Source organism: Schistosoma haematobium, chromosome 1, assembly GCF_000699445.3.
Source record: "Schistosoma haematobium chromosome 1, whole genome shotgun sequence".
NCBI lineage: Eukaryota > Metazoa > Platyhelminthes > Trematoda > Strigeidida > Schistosomatidae > Schistosoma > Schistosoma haematobium.
This window is the reverse complement of record NC_067196.1, coordinates 41,848,232-41,871,857: the sequence shown is the minus strand read 5'-3', so window position 1 is coordinate 41,871,857 and position 23,626 is coordinate 41,848,232. Positions and strand designations below refer to the sequence as shown.

Here is a 23,626-nt window from a genome sequence, read left to right as displayed (position 1 = left end):
GACGTGAGGTTATTTAGTGTAACTTCCGATAAAAATGACTTGTGAAGTGCATACAGAAATTGAAGCTTTTCAAACCAAACTTAATATGCTGTCTGAGCTTTTTTAAGGAACTTAACTATACTCATTTTCAAACTTTACGCTCACAAATGGTATCTCCACAATCAGATCAGAAATGTAATTACCAGATTTCATCCTTTAGAAACAGAATTGTGAAACATTTCGAAGATTTAAAAGCATGTAGAATATATTCTGATTTACCGACTAATCGATCTCTGTAATGACATTGGAAAAGATAATCATGGTTTCCAGATTAATTTATTAAACTTGTAATGTGACAACACATTGAATAAACATTTCACACAAGTAACATTGAGTGGATTATGTTGATTATTGACAAAGGATAAATACCCTTGCAAAGTGATCCTGTTGATTGGTCAACTAACATTTGTAAACAAGCGTATATGTGTATGAAATTCAGTGTGTTGAAGTCAAAATTTTAATTCACAGTCAATCATGACATCTTAAAGCAGTTCATATTCTTATCATTACATCACACTGATGATATATTGATCACCGATACACAAGTATAATTGATCAGGTAATATTATCAACTCCAGTTTCGTACATAAATCACTAGCATAATTTTAAGAAAATTATAGTATTTAACATGTACAATCTGTCTCTGTTCATGTGGCCGTTTGATTAAGATGTTTCTTAAACTCCTGTCAGAATTGCTAGAATTCATAATTCAACGAATTAAAAACAAACTCTTTATGAAAAAGGTGGCAGAGTATCAAGTGAAACGAATAATAGTTCTTTCTGATTTACCAAGTATACCTACCTACAAACACAATGTCATTTTTTCATCTAATAATATTAATCTAATAATTAAATCCCAGTAAGTTTTGAAGTACCCTAACAAATATCATTGAATTAGTGTTTCGTATTATGATTTTGTTCGTATTTAATGAAGTGATTTGATGGAATGTAGATATCACAAAGTAATAAATTGTACAAATGTAATTTTCTATCTTACTTTCATTTAGATTTTTGTTCCTTATATAATCACTGTGTAAAACTAAGTATTAATCTATTCAATATGTGTTTTTGCAGGAATTTATCTTACTGGCGAATATCTGAATTACATACGTGCATACTATTTGATTTCAAAGCAAGAAAAGAAAAATAAAATCTCTTACATCAGTCTTTTTCCTTAGAACGTGTACTGTAATCAACTAAAATATCTGTTAACACAAACTATTAGTTAGATGAAGGTCACAATTTAACAGAAAACTAACCTGATACAATCAGGATAATTATCTCTCATTTTATTGGCTTGTGGAATTAAGGAATGTGTGGATTTGATATCACCAAGTGATAACAGAATAAGTGAGACTCTTAATCCAATTTGAATTAAATTTTTCCAATTTTTATGAAGAGGCAGTCTGACTTCTGCTATTGTATTTTGGAATAATGAAGTGTTTCTGATACCCTCACCACAATTGTTCAGCTATAACAATGATAAGCCATCTTTATAAAAATTGCAATAATGTTTGCACGTAAGAAAGTGTAATAATCTGTTTGAAGGTTACAAGGTTCACAGATTTTGTTATGAAAGTTTCCTTTTATTCTGTGTTTATTACATTGAAATTACGATTCCAGATAACGTACTACTGTGTTAGGGCTATATGAAAAAGTATTGCACTTACTAGACTTAACTGGTCAAGCGATTAGTGTATTTAGTCACAACACTAGAATAACTAAAACAAATAATGTGAAATCTGAGTCGAGATAATTTTAGCAGCTTATATAAATTATTCACCTTGATGAAACTCATTATCAATTCAATTCATTGTCAACTCATCTAACTTCTAAACGACTTTTTTTACAATAAATATTTAGTCCCGAACAGGATGAAATACAAATCCCAGATTTTCAATGCTAGTGGCAAATTAAATATAATATAAACTTGTAACAATATCCTGGATATTAGTTCACGTTGCACGAAGTCCAAATGAGATTGATCAATCTCAGCCTCAAATCTTAACGACAGGGAGATATAAATGATCACAAAGAACATAATTTGTTCACACTTATTCGAAAAACGACAATAAAAATGACAATAGTAATAAACCATTTAACAGATTGAATCGATCCTAAGATTCAACTTATGAGTTCATGGATCGACTGAAGTTAGACATTAAAACCGTTGAATGCCGGCTTAATGGTCTAAGGGTCAAGAGTCCGCGCGTGAGACCGAAGGTCCTGGGTTCGAGTCCGGCGTGGATGAGTATTTCTGAGGAGTCCCATACCACGACAAAAAAGCCGTCTGGTGCTCCTATGTTTCCACTGGTTGTCTAGCTTAGATCGAATCAAGAATTAAACTATTAAAAACACTACTATCTCTGCAAATCCCTACTCTGATAATGAATAACTGTCTTTCTTTGTTGCCAAAAACTTTAAAAGAAAAATAAATAAATATGAATGAAACAGAACACTAGAAATAAAGATGACATTACTTTGTGTGTAAAAACGAAAAATAATCCGTGTATTGTTATAACATAGTTATTAAGTGATATCATGATTGTCGGCATAACGCAGCTTCAACGAGTCAGTTTATAGCCAGGCTTCTAATGAGTAACATATATTTTTACATTATTACAGTTCATCTTTCAGAATTATTGATATCAAAATTTATGACATCAAAAACATTTTCCTTCAGATAGTAAACGCTCAGTTACGTAAAATTCTGGATGATTTTTTAATGACAATAATAGTTAGGACTCTAAATAAAACAATATGAATAGTGTTATCTATACCATATGGTATTCACAATAACAACAGTGATTATTATTACAATAAAAAAATCTAGTTTAACATACCTCTTGTATTAGTATCTTCTGTACATTCAATAGTATCTTCAATCTATCTTCCAATTTAATTAACAAACTATCGTCGTTTACTGTTAATATATTCTGAAATGATTCTTGTACTACTAAATCACTTTCACGAAGAATATCACAAACAAGTAATTGATTACATTTGTTTGTTAAACTAATTTCCTCTATCTTATAAAGTTGGTTAATAAGAAACAAATATATCAAAGGGTTATAAACTGTCATAGTACCAAATATAAGATATGAAATACATAATTTGAAATTTAACGACTCTTCATAATGTAGTAAATAATCAGCCTTAACGTATTTTGTTGTTCTGTTTAGTGGAAAGGACTAATTATATCACATGAAAATGCCATCACATCAGAATACTAAGTGAACACAAAATGCTCATTTTTTAGTATTTTCACAATAGGGTAGTTTGTTTATTTACTTAAAAACTTTTGTTTATTTAAACCTAGCTTGGACTGAACTACGGAAGAAATGTAACCGACTAAGTAAGTGGTCTTTTAACTGAGAAGCATTTGAAACAACCACTGATATACTCAATTAAACTTTCCTTGAAATTCATACCCGTTGTGTGATTGGCTATCGGGCTCAGTAACTAGGTGGATAACTTTTGAAGCGGACTGTACAGCGTTCGTGGCCCGGAATGAACATAAATTCTTTAATTCAAGTACAGCCATCTGACGAGTTCTAAAGGAAACGAAACGTGCGTCCTGGTTCCCACTGCTAGCTACATTCCATCTATTCTATATCAATTTTCGTAGAATATTGAATGATATACAGTTGCCAAAACCATATGCCAATTTCAAGCGAAATACCATGAGAGTTATTTTATCAAATATTAATGATCTATTGTTTTACCGTTAAAATGATCATATATCACATGTAACCCTGAGTTACAATTGGGTATTAGGGCTTCTAGCATCTCGTAACCTGTATGGTTAATCCAATACATGACAAACAATAAATAAACGCTGTTACTGGAAACGTTTGTTTCATGTTATAACCAAACTTAATTCAAATTACGGTAATTATTCATGTGATAATAAACAAATAAAGTATAGTTGTGAGATTATGGACTATGCTACTTGTCTCCTCAGTTCAAGAATGAAATGTAAATAAGTGACAAATATTCATATAATCCGACTAAAGTACCTAAATAACGAACATCTATAAATAAATAAAAAACTGATCACTGAAGATCATACATTATTTCAGAATAGTACAAATATACAACATCCTTACAACAAAACAAGTAGGATTATGATTCATTCAACAATGAAATCGAAGTTAAGGTGCTCAACTCACATGCCATTACTTAACCCAACGAAACTAAGACCTGATTATCATATTTAACTCTTATCAGCCCATTACAATGTATGTTTCTTTAACAGATTATTTCGATAAAGCTCACAAAAAAAGAAACATCTAAGTAATATGAATATGATCAAAACAATTAGAAAACATTTTCACGGAAACTAAACTACAATTCAACCTAACATTTTCTGATTGTATAAGACTGACATACACACATAACTGTTTTCTTTAAATACAAGATTTTATGCTTGACATAACGCTATTCTTATCAACGTAATTATTGGTGTTGTTTTTAAAAACTTTTCAATACATTCATTCATCTATTAAGATGTCTATTTATATGTAATTTAATTCCAAAGGAATTTCCTGAAAAAATAATCCATTCAAGTGTGAATTCAATAAACAAATATTGAAGAATGAAATCAGTTTTGTGTAAATTAATTGTTCTTGTTAATGCTTATTTTTTGCTTGTATGTTTCTATTTCAGGAAACTTCATCATAATTATGTAATTATACGGTTTATTATTATCATTGTTTTATTGACAAAAACAGAAAAAAAGCACACAACTTAACAATTTGATTGCTTCTTTTTCTCCTTCTTTTGTTATCTTCGTACAGTTATTTATTTTTGAACCTTTATATGTTTATTCATTAGGAATATGGCAAAGTTAGTATTCATTGTACAGGGTTTCCTTTATTTTTTAAATTTTTTTACATTCTAATTTCCGTAAATCATCTTTATTCACATTAAATGATTAAAATACATTTATTGGTTTATTTTTCTGCTTATTAAGTAAACAAACAACTCCGCTTGGAGCCCCTCTAGGGATGCTTTAGTGTGGCTCTTTATTTTGTCTTCATTTAGATCGAATGATGTTTGTTGACGGGCTCTTCACTTTGATGTTCCGAGATCTGATTCCAATTTGATCGTATGAATGATTGTTAATGAATTGTATATGTCGCCTATCCTCGTATGTCTTTATCGAACTTAATCTGCGTTCAGTGAATAACGGAATTAAATAAGTCAAATAACGAGAATGGACTTTTGAATACATATATTTTGTATATGAAGCGAATGGAATAGAGCAAAGCGAAACGACGCACAGTGGAGTTGGCAGATAAGCCAACTCCATTTAGTCAAGCGTTGATCAATATTTATAGTCACATAAAAATAAGTTACAGACATGTGATGAATAGTATAAGAAGTGTACACACATATATGCGCTCATATATTAGCACTCAAGATTGATAAGCGAATAATTAACAAGGTCAAATGTGACTCAATTAGAATGAATAGATTGGGCTGTCTGAAAGCTAGAATAAGGTATATGAGGTTAACATAATGACCGACACTACATTACTGCCGGTCTCAAGCTCACATAAAGGAGGAGAGTTGGGCATAGGATTAGCGACCCCACCCCGTAAGAAAACTAACTCACTAAAAAACTCTAACCAGAAGAAAACGCTAGGTAAACAAACAAATAGATAGATAAATAAATGAGCAACAATAACAAAATATCACAATATTATTTACCATAATATTGGTAGTTTTTTCATATCCTAATCTATTTCTAATAAATAGAAGTTGATTGTTAAGCAGAGTAAATTCATTCCAGTATTCTTTAAATTTGATTGTTTTTGTTTCTTCTAATGCAATTTTTAAATTGTCATTTTCTTCTGGTGTTTCATAATTTTCTGTTTCAGGAAGTTCTATTATTATTATTATTTATAAAACAAAATTAATTGAATTAAATTATTCGTTAGATATTATTAACATATTTTATTCAGTAGGCTAACTAGGATTTTCCTAACATTCTATGAAACGAATAAGTTAACTGAAACCAAAATTGTTTCTATCATTCATTTTATGATAATGTTTATGTTACTATGGATTTATATCATTTAAATGAGTTAAGTGATTAATCACCATGTGTAAACATTATCAATGTAAAATGTTTATATCAAAACTTTTAAGAATAAGCTGTTTCAATATGTAATAATGTTTTTCTACACAATCGTAGTAAGAATATACCAATACAGCAAAATGAGCATCATGAATAATGCGTACGTTTGATTAACCTATCTCAACTTTATTCATTACTAAATGAACATATAATTTTTCACATGTCACTCTTGACATAAATTTTTTTAACATAACATATGAAATTATAGTGGACATTTCAAGATGGTTTTGCACTGGGTTAAATGGTGAAAATCAGAACATCTTCGTGTTCTTTTGATGCGGATGAAGAATAACCCCATGGTATATATATATGGTTAGCAGAGTGGAGTGCAGTAAAATAACTTAGTTCGTCTTCTTGTTGTGTTGCTGACTATCGTTCGGTTCGACGGACCTAGGTGATAATGATAACATCTTCAACGTAGCAGCTATCAAATAGCAACAGAACTTTCTAGATGAAAATGAACCATAACTAAGAGATATTTAGCTTGATTTCTGAATGAATGTCACTGTATATTATACTTATTTCTACACTTCTAAGTATATCGGTTGAAATCTATGTATCAATAGTCAGGCATAAACATTGTTCAAATGATGAACAAACTGTTAATGATTATCTTTTTTACCATATGTACTGAATTTATTAATATGTAAGTTACGATCTTTCTGAAATTATGCTGTTGTACTATAGTATTCATTTTTAAAGTCTAAAGGTGAATCCAATGATCCAAACATATCACGTTATCCAACAATAGATGTTAGTATTACTTTGTAAATCCCTATCAACAATTAAGTTGGCTAAACAAAAACTGTTTTTTTATCAGACGTTTCTTTCCGAACTGTAACGCCTGACGTTTTCAGGAAATAAAAAAGTTCAAGCTAAAGGACACAATTTCTGTAGAAATTAAACCATAGTCAAAGATATTAAAGGAAAGTATCTGACGCAAGAAGACTTGCATTTTTCATGATCGACGATCGCTTATAAGATATGAACATAAGACGCCCTGAAATAACATTTAGTAATAAATAACACCATATTATGTACTTTCAACAGTTTTGTTAAATATTTGTTGAGAAATTTTATCACACGGAGAGTTTCTGACAGATTTAGTAATTTTTTCAATAAAGACCATTGTACTAACATTAAAATAAACTAAACTTAGCCTCATCACTTAGGGAGGTAAATAATTTACATTACAGTACATGAAGTTTGTTTAGAAGTAACAAACATTTGTTATAGATTAAAATGGTAAAACTATTCTCAGTAGTTCACTGTATGTATACAGACAGTAGCTTTACCTTATCTTATTAGTTTATTCATACCTTGAAGTATCCTTCCACCATCCATTTCATATATCTGACAACGAACCAATTCTGCTCGACATCGAAACCATAAACTTAGAACATCTTGTTGGGTCACTTGCTTTTGAGTCATATTTGCTGAATGATTTGACGTTTTGCAGTTTTTAAAGTCATCTAAAATTATTTCGTCAAAAAAGACTATCAAAAGTAAGCAAGATCTTTGCGTTTATATCTTATAACATGTTAAGTTATAGCTCTCTTACATCACATATTAAAATAATGAACCGCAACCCAACATTATAAATTCGTGTAAACCAATCGTTATTGAAATAAAACGCACGAATGAAATATAAATCAAGCCCTTTTCTCAATTCCGCGTACACAGTAAACCTTGGTTAAACACCATGAAATGCAGGAATTATTAACTCAAGAAAAAATATATTGTCACTTCTATGATGGTTGTTATGTCCAATTTTACAGACTCCCATCCCTATCCTTTCTATCCAGTTCATGAAAATTTTGCCTTGACTAAGTTATTGCTATATTCCTGCTCTTTCTAAGAACATTCCATTCTCAAAATTTATCTCACCATGTAATGCAACCAATTCATTCACAGCTAATACTCTTTGTTTTAATGACATGTTTACTTAATATGCAAAACCCTCGCAATCAATATACTAGTCTCATAATTTTATTTCTCTTTTCTTCTCATCGCAATATCAGATAAATATCTGTACAATAAAAAAAAACATCAACTAATTATCAATACAGAAGTAGTACATAATTTCTACTGTACTGCTCTGAAAGTAACTTCATTGAAATCTAGTCGCTTGGTAAATATTCATTATGTCACGCATCATTAAAGGTGTTTCTTTCATTTTCAACTTGATTTTTACATTTGACAATATACAGTATCAATAAATGACGTTTAAACTTCGACTGACGAATTACATTTTAATTTTTTTACAAAATGTATTTTACAGTAAATTGTTATCCCATTTTATTGTTCTAAAGTACATGGTCAATGAAAATGGTTTCTATAAGGGATATAATAATGAAGAAAAAAATATATTCCAAAATTATATATTCAAGTATATTCAGCATGGATTTAATGAATGAACATCTTTTTGTCTATGTTAACTCATCGACAAATTTGACTTTCAAATTTCTGCATATTCAAAGAATAATCACAAATCTCTCAAATTCTTTTTTCCAAATCTTTATGTAAATTTATTCTATTTGTTTCATATTCAAAATTAAGACATACTTTACTTAAATAGTGTAATATCGACAAACAAAAATAACAACACTTTAATAGCTGTGTTTAAGATACAGTGAATATGGAATAGAAACAATATTAAAATCACTCATAGAAGACATTTTGATTTGTGTTTTAATCATGTACTTTATCAAGTAACTATGTTTATATTTTGTTATTATTTTCATTAACAACAACGAAAAACAAACAAACATAGAAACTTGACTAGGATACTTTGAATTCGACTCCCAAAATTCATATTATTTAGCTAATTAATTAAATTAACTTTAGTTTCTTTCTTTTTTTTTACATCTTCACATAAAGACATTTTACATCAGCTTAATTCTTATAATTTACACTAAGAAAACTAGTTATTTTTAGTATTGTTTCCAATTTCAGGTCAAAAAGAAAAAGTGACAATGACCTAGAAACCTAAAACTTATTTTTCAGTGAAATATATAACTTATCTTGAAAAAGAAAAAAAAGAGTAAAACAACAACAACATAGAAGTATGATTATTTAAATAATTTGAATGAATGAAAGATTATGGATATGTATCCATGCATTAACTAAGAGTTACTTACCGTATAAGAAAAATATATGGAAAATACACACACACACACAAAACCAGATTAAGTTAATGTTAAGTTTTGGAAAAATATACGTATAAATAGAATATTTTTGTTTTGTTTCAATAGTTGATCAAATATATTCGTTTTATAATCCTAAAAAAAATTATTTTACAAGAATGTTTATGAATAATTCTTCATTTATAAACACTAATTAGGAAGATATATCAGGATTTAAAGATGATGCTTAATCATTGATTGATATTTTGTTCATTAGTTGTCATGTAATAATAAAGTCACAGACTATTTAGTCTATTACTAATCTACATAAATAGACAATAACTGTAGTGAACAACAACATAAGTGAGGACAATCGAATGTATTCGAGCACATCTCACTAAAATCTGAGACCTATATAGCAAATAGTTAATTTGCAAAATATCAACCCATCGTATCAAACTTGACTGTTCCTTTTGCAAATATCAGTCCATTGTCTCACATTTCATTGTTCATGCATTTTCATACCAAATGCTTTTCGTGCCCATTCTTTCACTTTCGATCTTCTATTGAAATACATTCAATGTTTGACCATCTTATATACTAATTATGTGGATATAAGTAGCTCACACAACATAACTACTTAGTTCCTTTTCATAAATAAGTTTAATTTTTAAATATTTTATCAAAAACTACCGATGAGTAGTATCCAAATTCGTAGATCAGTTGGTAATCCGTTGAAATATTCTGTCATAGATTAAAAGTTACATTTTCATTTCTTAGACTAAAAAAACCATGGTTATTAGCATTTTAAAATCACTACAGTAATAATTAGTAACCAATTAATGAATAATATTTTTAAACTATATCATTACATTAAAAATTTATATATTTACAGACCAATATATTAATACATTGTTTATCTAAAATAAATGCTCACTCATTAGCATTAATTTATTTTGAATATATTTTAAAATATAAGCCATCAACATTGAGCCAGAGCGTGCTTGATGTTGTGATGTTAATAATTTAGCAAGCAGAATAGCAGCTTCAACGACTACCATAAGTACAGATTGATCTAAGGATGGATGATCTGAAATCAGAAAAACATAATCATTAAAATCATGTTTACGTTAATTTATAATGATAATTATTCAGTGTAAATAATTTTTTGTCATAAGAATCAACTACGTAGTACTGCCGCGAAATACGTAAAACATTGCACTATGGTCAATCGATTTTTCGAATCGGTTATGTTTTTTTACATATTTAGGTTATATGAGCCTGCCTAAACTTTGACATACGCAATAAATGATTACCTTGAATGTTTTCATCGTTTTAGACTAAATATGCGCTATATACGATAAACAGAGATGACCACCATGTAAATGAGTAGTATCTTCCGTGAGACACCAAAGTCTGATTCGTTCATATACTTTTCAATAGTGTTAGAAGTACTTCCGTATATTTGATCCGAATTCGGTTGTGTCTATGACTAGCTGTACTTATAAAAATTATCTGTTGACACATGGCTAAAATATTTTCAGGTCGTTGTGTTCACTTTATTACCATTTGCTAAAATGATGAAGTCTTTACAGTGAAGGTAGTAGTTGAAAATCAGTAATGTCTTCATGATTTTTTATTGCACCTTATATCAGAATAACTAACCTCGTATTACCTTCCAAGTATACATTACAAGAATAAGACTAAACTTTCAAAAAATACATAGTAGTACATAATCTACAATTTTTGAGAAGAACAATATGAGAACTGTGAGTTGGAGAAAGATGACAAGATGCAAGAATAATTTCTGAGTGGTTCTGACCTCGTGGAAATAGATTCATTAATGACACCAAGCCCGATATTGCAGGTCAATTGACGAATAACAGAACTATACAATAGCTAGTATTAAACATCTTAAAAATAAAACTACTACTTCATTGTGACAACAGTAATGTAAACGTTTATTAATAGCAGATTGAATACAATCTCTAAATTATGACGTTAATCCATCTTGAATTTAAGCCTCACTTCAACAAGACAAAAGTTTATATATTGAAAAATGATTTATAAAAGAGATAGAGATAAAAATAATGAATAAGCCAGACCATAATAAAATTTAAATGTTAAGCCATTTAACACAGAATAAGTTCATTCTTTCTAAACAAACAGAAAACGTTTTTCATACTCTAATAATCATGAAAACGTACAAACGACTCGACCTCACTATTATTTAACTGATTCTAAACACCATATAAAAGAACATAGTAAGTGTTATATATTAGTTTCTTAAATATCGATATAATTTCATTGTCGTACAATAATATAACCTAGCAATAGGTACCAATACCAATGTTGAACTTGAATGTTTCAAATAAATTGAGCATTCAGTAGAGAGTTAATAATAAACATTTTTTTTAATAGTCAAAGTCATGATTCGATCTAAGCTAGACCACCTTGGAAAACCTAGGAGCACTGGACGGCCGTTTTGTACTAGCATGAGACTCTTCAACAGTGCGCATCCACGGTCTCGCACTCGGGACTCGAACTCAGGACCTTCGATCTCACGCGCGTCCAGTTCTAGGTTTTTCCCAGTGGTCCAGCTTAGATCGACTCATGAATTCAACTATTATTGTATTAAAATTTTCACAAATATACTTTTGTTATATTCCAATGAGTAGAAAACTTATACTTCTTTCCTTTTATGACTTAACAAAAGTCACTTCTTCAGGGTAAATAAATAGCCAATATTAAATTAATACAAGTTTAGATAGTACGAAGGAAACATTGCAAAATATTTTTAGTATTATCAAAATCATAATAAATCTGAATATGTCAATTTCATTTTCTTCTTAGTCAATTTGAATTTGTATGACCTGTTACTGTATTAATTTTTGTGTCAGAATGTGGTTATGAGAAATGTGCACATTTGTAAAAATGAAATAGTGGATTGAGATTGTGTGTGTATATGTGTGTAAAAATAATAAAAATAAGATGAAATGTGTTGTTTGTGGTAACTAAGCAATACACTATCTTATAATTAAAAATCAGTTACTAACGTGACAGATAATCTCCATTATTCACAAAGATAAAAAGTATTCAAAACCCAATTTCATTTTGGTGAATAAAAACAATGACATTAAGATGTGTTAATTAAACTTTCTTATTTCAAATAACATAAATCTAAAAAAAAGAGGAGTTAATTCAATTCAAAGAAATTAAATCATACAGTTTAAACCAAGAAACCTATGATAACAGTTTTATAGGTATTAACATATCAATTTACACCCTTGATACCATTGTAAATTATATTATCTGTCATTAGCACTTACATAATTTTGTTTAACAGATGATTTTTATAGATGATTAACTTTTATTCAAAAGTATTTTTAAAGCCTTTATAGGAACTCCAAATAATAACACAATATATGATGCTTTATTATATAAAGACTGATTGTATGGTTCATGTCACTTTATGCTGTTGAAAAATGATATGCTGTATTCTAAATAAATATTAAAAGAACTCTAATACTTAGTAATTTTACGATCATTGTTGTTTTTCTATTTTAAAGGTTAACACTTGTATTGTGGTGTGGGTTACTTGTATCCACATAAGTAGTATACAACAGTGGTCAGATATAGAATGTATTTTAGTAGAAGATTGATAAAAAAGAACGGGAACGGAACGCAATTGGTATGAAAATGCATGAACAATGAAATGTGAGACAATGGACTGATATTTGCAAAAGGAACAGTCAAGTTTGATACGATGGGTTGATATTTTGCAAATTAACTATTTGCTATATAGGTCTCAGATTTTAGTGAGATGTGCTCGAATACATTCGACTGTCCTCACTCATGTTATTGTTCACTACAGTATTACTTCTAATACAATACTTTATTATTGAAGTATTTAAGTAACTAATTAACTTAAACAAATGGATTTAATCTGTATCCATCTTATTATTAATCCATTAACTTATTAGGCAATTTATCACCGCGTTCACAATTTTAATAACTGGATTAGTAGGTGTGTATAGCTAATTTTGTATTACCACTTATATATATATATATATATATATATATATATATATATATATATATATATATACCAATTTTTATTATTTAATATTTTAAATTTAATAAACAAACATTCACACAATGATAACGGTCACTCAACATCATTTTACTTATGATTTTGATGAAGTTTTGTGCTGATTATGTCGTTCAGAAGAGCGATAAAAGCTCCACGACCAAACCATCCAGCTCAAAGAACGAAACTCCATCAAAATCATCCACCTGAGCTACAAATCTTCACCATCTCAAAATCATTTTACTTAGAAACGTCTAGGTGACTTTATTACTTTCATGTTAAATACAAGGTGTATCTGAAGTTTTTATTTAATACTTAATCACTATGCAATAGTGAGATAATTTCACATATTTGAAATACATTGATGTATGTTAAGCTCAAAGGAATAATGCACTATAACTACATTTTTAAATATTTATTTATGCTATTAATTCTTATGTAATCTTATCAAACATGCAAACGTTGGAAATCTTAACAGGAATATTATTTGTTCATTGTTGTAGACCTTCACTTCTGTTAAGTTTACAGTTTTATATATTATGATAAAAATTACCATTTCAAACAGATCTTAGCTCTAGGACCAATTGAATCTATGTTTTATGGCCAATGTTTTCTAATCGTTCATAACACTAATACCATTTGTCAATCATCATACTGTAAATTAAACTCATAATAATAAGTTCATAACCAAGTCAAGATTATTAAATATTTAATATTAAATATTTAATATTCAACTCGTAGAAAAATAATTTCATTCTAATTTACGGATAACTTGAACGACACAAACATCATCAATGAAATTAAACAGTATTATGTAAATAAACCTTTGTAAACTAGTTAATCATTAAGCAAAGATGAATAGTGGCTAGCAGTGGAATACAGGACGCGCGTTTTGTTTTGTTCGGGGCTTGACAGCTGAATTTGTCTGCATCACAGGTACGAAACGCGCGTCCTAGATTCCACTACTAGCCACTATCCATCTTTGCTTAAATAGCTTGTGAATTAAGGCTATATCGAGGTAATCCGCACAGGATACACATATTTCAACATGAGATTGGTCAACTGCAGTCCTAAATGACAATGGAAAGATACAAATAAAACAACTCCAAGTGAATTTACTTAATCATTTCTTTTGGAAGCTTTATTCTACTCAAGAATGAACAATATAATAATTTCCTTTATTGATAAACCTAAGTTTTCTCAAGTATTTAGAAGCACTCATGATTTATATTTCCATGACTTATAAAATCTATTATCTAACTAATCAACAATATATAATGATTACTGAAAATAAATATGAATAACAATAACTAAGAATTTGATGTTATTCATACGTACAACAATTACTAATAATTTCTAATCCACTTTGAGCAACTCCCTTCGAAGTGTTCTGCAGTTCAGAAGAATATTATTCTTTCCTATCTATAAACACTTGAATAAAACACCATAAAATAAAATTGGGCTCTTTTTTTCCACAAGAAAGCAATTCATGAACATATTGTCGAATATCTTGTATGTTATTTGAGTTTAGTGGAATAGTTTCAAGTAAACCATTAAATCATACATTATTGTTCTTTTATTATTATCGTATAACACCTAACATTTTGTTGTTGATATTTTCAATTTAAAGAGAAACTATGATAGTAGTATATGCAAAGATGAATATTGGTAAGCACTGGAATCCAGGACGCGCTTTTCATCCTATTAATCACTCGTCAACTGGATGTATCTGCATCTCATAGTTGAGGTTCACTCTGGGACTCGAACCCAGTACCGTTTGTTTCAAACGCCATCGCGCACAGTATGCAAATATGCCAATAAAAGTTTAATTAATTGCAGTATTAAACATCAATGGAAAGATTCAAATAAACAATATCAAATGTCTTTTCAATTATAGTCATTAAAATAATGTAAAAATAAACGACAAAAATACACTTACTTTCATTACAAATACTATTTATCATTAGTTGACAAACATCAGATCCATAATTAAAAAGTAATTGTTTTAGATAAGATTGAAAATTTGAATGATACATTGAATTTTGATTTTCCATTTCATACAATAAACGAACAATATTTTTTTCTACTATAAAATAAACCAAATTCTAATCAATACTGGCTAGATATTATTAATGCGATTAATTTAAACAAAATAATATTCTTCTGTCTAGTTGTTAAGACGAGAAAAAACAAACATTCATTTTACATTTTCTACAAGAAGAAAGTATCTAGGTCTTAAAATAGAACATTTTCATGTCGACATTTTAACATACAATTTAAAAGATAAAATATATTCACTGATAAATAGTTTCAAATTGAGGTTATCCATTCGAGATTATGCATAGATTAACAGTAGATAAAAAAATCAATGTTGAATAGATTTACTTTTTACTTTATTTACTTATACTTCTTACTCCTAATTGAGCGTAGACCGCCAACCAGCACTCTCGAACCCACTTACTTCTGGGCCTTCCTTTCTAGTTCTATCCAATTGCTGTTCATTCTCTTCATGTCTTCCTCCATTTCTCGGCCTAATATGTCCTTTGGTCTTCCTCTTCCCTTTGGCCTTGAGGATTCCATGTGAGGTAGTTGCTAATAGTGTCTGGCCAACGAATCCGAAGTATTTCGCGTAAACAGCTGTGAATAAACATTTGTATCTTCTGGATGATGGCTTTCTTAGTTCTCCAAGTTTCCGCCCCATACATTAGGACTGTTTTGACAGTTGTATTGAAAATTCTGACTTTGGTATTGATTGACAGTTGGTTTGAATTCCAGATGTTCTTCCGTTGTAAATATGATGCTCTTGCTTTGCCGATCCATGTCTTCACATCTGCATCAGATCCACCGTATTCATCAATGATGCTGCCCAGATATTTAAAGGTTTTTACATCGCCTGGAGCCCTTCTTGAGCTACTGTCAGTCCCAAGCTCGGATAAAGGAGAGTTGGGCATGGGGTTAGCGACCCTATTCCTTAGAAAACTAACTCGCTAATAAACGCTAACCAAAAAATTAACTAATTCAAATGTTGAATGAATTATTGTAAGTTAAATTAATAGAATAATCGTTTAATTGTTTAAGTCCATTATGATCCGGAATGTTAGAGTTACACACATGTTAACTACTTATTGATACTATGGATAGCTGATCCATTTAAATGATACACATTTCCTTGTTTACAACAATAGTGTAAGACTATGTTAACAAGTTAACTAAATCAAAATATTAAAAGCAAAACTAATGAATATACAAATTAAAGATTATCTGATTGTTAGATGATTTATATTTACTTCTAAATTGTTCGTAGAAAAAATAGTTGTGGAAATTTGAGAATTTTCATTTCAAAGATTGTACACAAATAGTAATACTGTCACAATAGTAAACAATTCGAAATACAAAAATAGTTTACACCTAGAATAAATAGATCGAATCTCAAATTAAAATTAATTACACTATCTAAACAGTCAATTTGAAATTGAGAATTATAAAACTATTAGGAAGTATATAAATTCTACATTTTCAAGATAGTCTTTCTCATAAAATTGAACCATTAATCAAAAAGATTTATTATTAATGATTCACTTCAAATGCATGTTTAAATTTCGATGAAGAAATACAGAACTATTTTTTGAAGATAGTATGGGTCACTAAGTAATTTTGATTGTATAACCGTTGGAAAGTTAATTGAACTGATTAGACTTTTTTTGCCAAATTTGAAACTTCACAGTAGTATGCACTCACGTCCATAACTGAGAGCGAAGTGTTGATATTATTTTTTTATTATTACACTACCTGAAAACTACTGAGACTCTATGACACATTTAAAACTGAAGAAACACCATGAACATTTTATGGTGAAGGTAATTTTTCATAGTTTTCACATATCATTTGTCATGTACGTTGTAAAATTGTATTTTAGTAATAGTCTGATTACCAAAATTTGTTTTTCACATCAATGTACATTCATAGTGCCAAAGCAGACATATTCATAATCTAATTTTTTAAGCAACAGTCAAATAGCTCAAAACGTCACAAAATGGTAACATATAGATTATTAATCTGAAACTTTAAAATTTTAGAAAAGCAAAATCTATTTAAATGGTTGAGATCACGAGTCAATTGAAGCTAGACCACTATGAAAAACCTGGATTCCATTTAAACGAACTATTGAATAAACATTTCAGTCAATCAACAAATAAACATGAATAAATTTCGACGGAACAATCAGAAGAATTAGTTGATCTGAAAAATTTGATATATTTGCGCTATATATTTCGAACAATCTGGTCACACATATACTCTAAATAAGAAAGATTAGTTCAGCGAAGAGTTCTCTTTTCGGCGAATTCATTTTCAAAGCCGTACAACCGCAAATATATATACTTATTTCAACAGGATGATAGTAATACTGATAATAAACTTGTTATACATGATGACAGTGAGGTTAAATAAACAAAGGTATTAAAAATTTTTTTAAAATAAGGAAAGTTTAATAATTGTTTGATTGTTAATGGCTTAAGTATTCATCAAATGATAGATAGGGAAATTATCATTGGGAAAGGATGACTCAGCGTGATAAACTAAAATGTTGAAACAGAGATGAAATGTAATCGGAATGATCGTGGAATTAATAACAAACCAGTTGAGGGTAGAAGATTTAAAGGGAAGATGGAAGGTGAAGCAGATGGCTGTAAAAGAACGAGAGTATGAAGAAAGAGAAAAATTTTGAAACATTAAGACCATGGTAGAAGAAGAGGTTGTACCAGTCGCTTTTGCACACACAATTCTGGTTTTTCCAGATGTATGGCTATTGCTTTGGCAATACAAATAAGATGCAGTCTAATTGTTTTGGGGAGACTTCTACTTACCTCGTAGATGACTTTGAACGCAGAGTCTGTCTTGATTGAATGACCTGTGTTCACAAGGTGTTCGGTTATAGAACTCCTTATTGAGCCATTGCCTCCTACTTTATCTAAAGGAGTTCAAGAGCATTATCCGGCGTGGCTAAAAAGAGGAGGCAACGGCTCAATGAAGAAAAACTCCAAGGACACATATACTTTTCAGGTCATTTTCATATGAAAATTAATAAAGGTCAATTAAATCAAAGTTCAAGTAAAAATGTAACAAAGAGGAGAGAAACAATTTTTACATTGTATAGAAAGAATAAGAAATTGTCACATTATACTAAGCTATAGAATGACTTATGGATTCTCAAGGTAAAAACATGAATAAATTAAGTTTGATCTCATAGACGTGATTATAATTTTTGGTAAAATAATTCCAGTTTGTTTTAGTTTCTTCCAAGTTCACAATATTAATCAATAAAAATATATAAAAAAACAAAAAAATAAAACAATATGTCATGAAATAAATACAAACAAACTAATGGTTTATACTAATGAAATATTGTTTACCTTGGTTTTTAACTTTACGGCCACTAGATTTTGTGACCTGATTTCTATTAGGATTTGTAGATGATATTTGGTTTCTGTAATAATAATAATAAACAAGTTTACATTGCTTAACTAAATAATTAATCAGGAAAAAAACAACTTTCAACTGTAGTCAACTGAAACAATTTTATAATTGAAGTCATAATTTAATGTCATGTGTGTCAAGTCCTTCTTAGTGCAGATCGAATGCTATCGACAAAGTTGCAATGTGGCCACTATTCTAGGTGACTCAACATTGCGTGTACTATGTTGTGATTAGATGGTGGTTGAAGGTAGTCAACAGGAAACCTTGGACCCGGGTTTCGTGCCACTTGGCACTCGTCAGCAGGGTTTACCTGCAATCTTGAGGGAACTGATGCTCCCAGACGGATTCGATCCCGTGTCACATCTCAGTCCTACAGAGGGTCGGTCGCAGCCCGGATAGCCTAGTGGTAACGTCTGTGACTGTGATGCTGGGTGACACGGGGTCGAATCCGTCAGGGAGCACCAGTTCCCTCAAGATAACAGGCACACCTTGCTGAATGAATACAGCATTTGTTGTTTAATTATTAAATATTTTTATTGAATATTTGATCAGGAAATCAATCCAAATGAATTGGTTAATATGCCTTTTTTCAAATATCTTAAAGTAATTTCACAGTACCATTAGTTAGATCTGCATTTGTTTATGTCAGTTTCTAACAAAATAAATTATGAATAACTTAATACTACTTATATGTTATTTTCAACAACATGAAAAGCATGAGAAGAAGATTCGGTATGCAGTTGAACTTCTGAATTTTTCTTAGATTTCCTATATATTCTCTCTCTAACATGAATGTTAGTCCGTTTGTGAGAACAATTGAAATTAACCGTTACATTTTATAGTTGAAACTATTAAATATACAAAGAAGATTACTTAAGTAGTGTTATAGCTCGACCGATAAATTAAGAATTTGATGTTTACAAAATCTTTAAATGTAAGTTAGCATTATTTAGATTTCAATAATTCATTACATTAATTCTGATTCATAAGCGAGAAAAATGAATCAACTACCAAGTGTATTTTTATGTATAAAAGTTAACGAAGTTCACTACATAACCAATATTTCCCACGTTCTATTGATGCCTTTAATTTATACAGTTAATTGACTATAGACAGCCTATTTCCTTTAATTTGCCTTATTCCGAACATTTTGTTTTAAAATCCCGTATTTATATAGTTATTTGAGCAATGATATATCTTACTCAACTATCATTTTCTTTGGTAAATAAGGTATAGATTTTGCGATTTCATAGCAAATTTCGGCGCGAACCAATTGTATTTCACAGAATAATATAGAACCCCATTTGTGAATTGTTTGTTTTGACAACTTGTTTGTTAGTAATATATTCAAACACTGTAAAATAAATATTCAAATAAGGGAGAATAATAATGAAGTAAGTTTTTTATTGACTGTTCGTATAATTTTAAATCAACACTAGTTGTTAAAACCTTTCATTAAAAGTAAACAAACTGTTAATAAAGTAGAAAAAACGGGTGCAAAAAAGTACCATGATAATGTCCTTTCAAATGCGTTACGTCTTCTGGGCCGTATGGTATAAAATGTAGGATCGTCAAGGTTATTCAAGTTTGCACGATTGACGCCTACACCAGTCAGAAGTAATGTTTCCCACAATTAATATACAAGCATTGAGTCAGTTCATTCTCTATACGCTGATAGTCACTTGGTATTTTTATAGCATTCTTTCCATTATGTTTGCTCGTCTACTGTTCATTTCTCTTGATCATTGACCATGAAATTCATTAACTGTCTTACATGGATTAATACATCCAACTAGTATCATACTATTCTTGGAATATATTTTGACCTAAATCCCATGACATCTCATAAATTTCGTAAAGATTTTCTGAACATGAACAATCTATTTATCTTAACTAAACAGTTATTCTTTATGTTAATTAAGATACGGAGACTGAATTAAGTCTCTTTTTTTAAAAAAGAATAATATTTTTGTCAACAATTAATTAAATAAGCTTTTAGAACTAGTTTTTCAAAGGTATGAATTACCAATTACTTATCATAGATTATTTATTAAACTTTATTTGATCATTTAAAACATATTACAAAGAAAAGTATTTGAAGTTAATTATATTCATTGTATTACCCTTTATAGGCTTCAATTTATAATTTGCTCTATTAAAATATTTTAATTAAACTCTAATAGATTATTATAAAATGTTCTATGAATTGATACAGATGTAACATAATTTAAAGCTGTATTATTAATACTAAACAATATGTAATAAGAAAAATGTTTAATTCGTTGCCATAGCAACGGACCATTATTAAATAATATGACTTTATTGTTAACAGATAAAATAATTTAATTGAAATCTTTATATATTTATAATTAATCTGATTGACAGTTTCATTTATTGTTTTTATTATTATGGAAAGAAACAATGAAGCATGAAAAATTGATTGATTCATTTATTGTGCATTGTTCTTTTTTCTTTTCTTTTTGTTAAGAAGTTAAGCAACTCTATTTCGCAATTACATGATTGTTATAGTCATTAGTTAACAATACAAATTACCAGTGTGCATCATTTTAACACTAATTTATATAAAACAAAACACAGTAATATAGTAGAGGAATTGATTCGTTGTACGAATACACATTTATTATTCAGTAAAAAGTAGGATCCTATTAATCCCCAACATCGTAGTAAATGAATGAATGCGATTTTTATACTATTAGTATTCTAAATAATTGTAGACGGTTATGATAAATTTTAAATATCAAATATAATAATTTATATTTAGATGAATATAGAAGATATTATATTATAAGTCGTTTACATGAATAAACATAGAAATGAAGTTATGTAGAATGTAGGTGTGTGGAAGACAAGCTTATTTTTTAAACAACAATAATGTGTATCTGCCAGATTAGTTGCTTTTTTAGAATGGGTAATATAGACCGCATAAAATGAGCTGATGAGAAATACATCATAAAAGATTATTCTGCTCAGATGTTCAAAGCATTATATAATTCAATCAATGGTTAATTCTTATAACATTTCATAAATTCTGGTTATACTTATTCATCGCAATCGTTCTTTTCAAAATCATCTACATATTCAAAAGAATTGGTTCGAACGATGTGTAAATTAAAAAGTTACGCATAGCAGCAGATCCAACAATCCATCAAATAAACCCATTATATATTTACAAAAACAACATGTTTAATCTCTCATTTAATCATGATCTTAAACTTTTTCTACTTTTCTTTCTTCTTTACACTGGTTTTTGTTCAAAATTATTAAGTAGCTATATCTGCAACATTTTATCGCTTTGCTCTTAAAATCCATCAAGTGGACAATTATCATCCATCTATAAACTATCTTTATTCATACACTTTTGTAAACCACTGGATCATTATATAATATCCTTTCTACCCCAAGAGTTGTAGCAGGTATAAATAAGTGAGTAGTGGCCTTATACAAAATTTCGTATCCATTATTGAAGCATTTTTCCTAGGGAACTAATCAAACGGTTAGCACAATCCATTCAAAAGCAATAAAACACTTTTAAAGTAATCACAAGATATCAGTTTGTATTATATTATAATTTGCCTATAGCTTGATCTTATTTCAAAAGATGAAATACTGATAAATTATATTGTGTTCTATCATTATTGTAACTTCTATCCACATAATAAATTGTATGATAAACCTATTAAACTAATTCAAAACATATTTCTTTTAAATAAAAGATATACGTCACTTTTTGACATTTCTAGACCAAAAGTTCAAATATGAATACTTAGAGTTTACAAAAAAGCATCATACTAAACCAAAATGGTAAGTGAAAAATATTCAACTATAAACTCTTGTAATGAGAAAATTAGTATTAATCAATGTTCTAATTGTTGTGTACTTTGGTATATATATATATCTTATTATACGTGTATTACCTATGAAAAGTAATCAGAAGAAAAAGGTGTCTTTGGTTTAGATTTTTGTATATTTTGGCAGTATTTTGATTATATGACTATATTGATCATTAATGAAAAACGGTTAAATAACTGTATTCAAAATTTTGGTTGAATAAAATTCAATCCGAAATGAATTAGTACTTGGATAAAATTATTTGTAACGTACAATACTGAAGGTGATACTTCTCATAGTTGCATAGATTCCAAACATCAAACCGTTATTTCAATACGACTTTGACTGATGCTTAAAGTCACGAGCTTTTTTTGTGACTTTACTATCAAGAATGCTATGATGATAGTTTAACTTGTAGATTAGTTCCGTTTGGCAAACGGAACATAATGACGCAATCAGGTGCTTTTCAATGAATCAAATGATGATATAGAACCCTATTTCTGCTATAAATGGCAGTCGAACATATGTCATTTATCTGAACATTCAATTTACCTTGAGTTACATACATGCGCTATGTACAACAATATGGTTAACAGTGGTGCAAAACAAAGATAGTATGACTAATTTTCTTCTGAGCTCGGAATAAAGTCTGGCGGTTTTAATGAAAATATACCTCATGCTTTAAACGACCTATGAATACTATTTGGAATATTCAGCCAACGAAAATCGATTATTTTACTGTCAGTTATTTAAAATCGTCACAGATATAGTGTCGGCTTTAGTGTCTGCATCCAACCTATTGTGGTGCTATATATATATATATATATATATATATATATATATATATATATATATATATATATATATTCATCTTGACAAAATGGTGAACATAACTGCAAACGG

At 29.1% G+C, this 23,626-nt stretch overlaps 1 protein-coding gene across 1 annotated transcript in view; it reads right to left on the bottom strand.

Annotated features, from left to right (window-relative positions):
* Positions 1–23,626, bottom strand: part of MS3_00009838 (uncharacterized protein) — a gene marked incomplete at its 5' end in the record, with an annotated part of 114,979 nt that overhangs the window by 20,693 nt on the left and 70,660 nt on the right. Inside the window, 8 exons of the mRNA XM_035734174.2 lie at positions 1,299–1,510; positions 2,883–3,068; positions 5,755–5,930; positions 7,504–7,656; positions 10,247–10,399; positions 15,339–15,485; positions 18,811–18,884; positions 20,077–20,228. Of these exons, the coding sequence (XP_035589067.2) occupies positions 1,299–1,510; positions 2,883–3,068; positions 5,755–5,930; positions 7,504–7,656; positions 10,247–10,399; positions 15,339–15,485; positions 18,811–18,884; positions 20,077–20,228 (1,253 nt within the window). The remainder of the gene's footprint in view (positions 1–1,298; positions 1,511–2,882; positions 3,069–5,754; positions 5,931–7,503; positions 7,657–10,246; positions 10,400–15,338; positions 15,486–18,810; positions 18,885–20,076; positions 20,229–23,626) is intronic.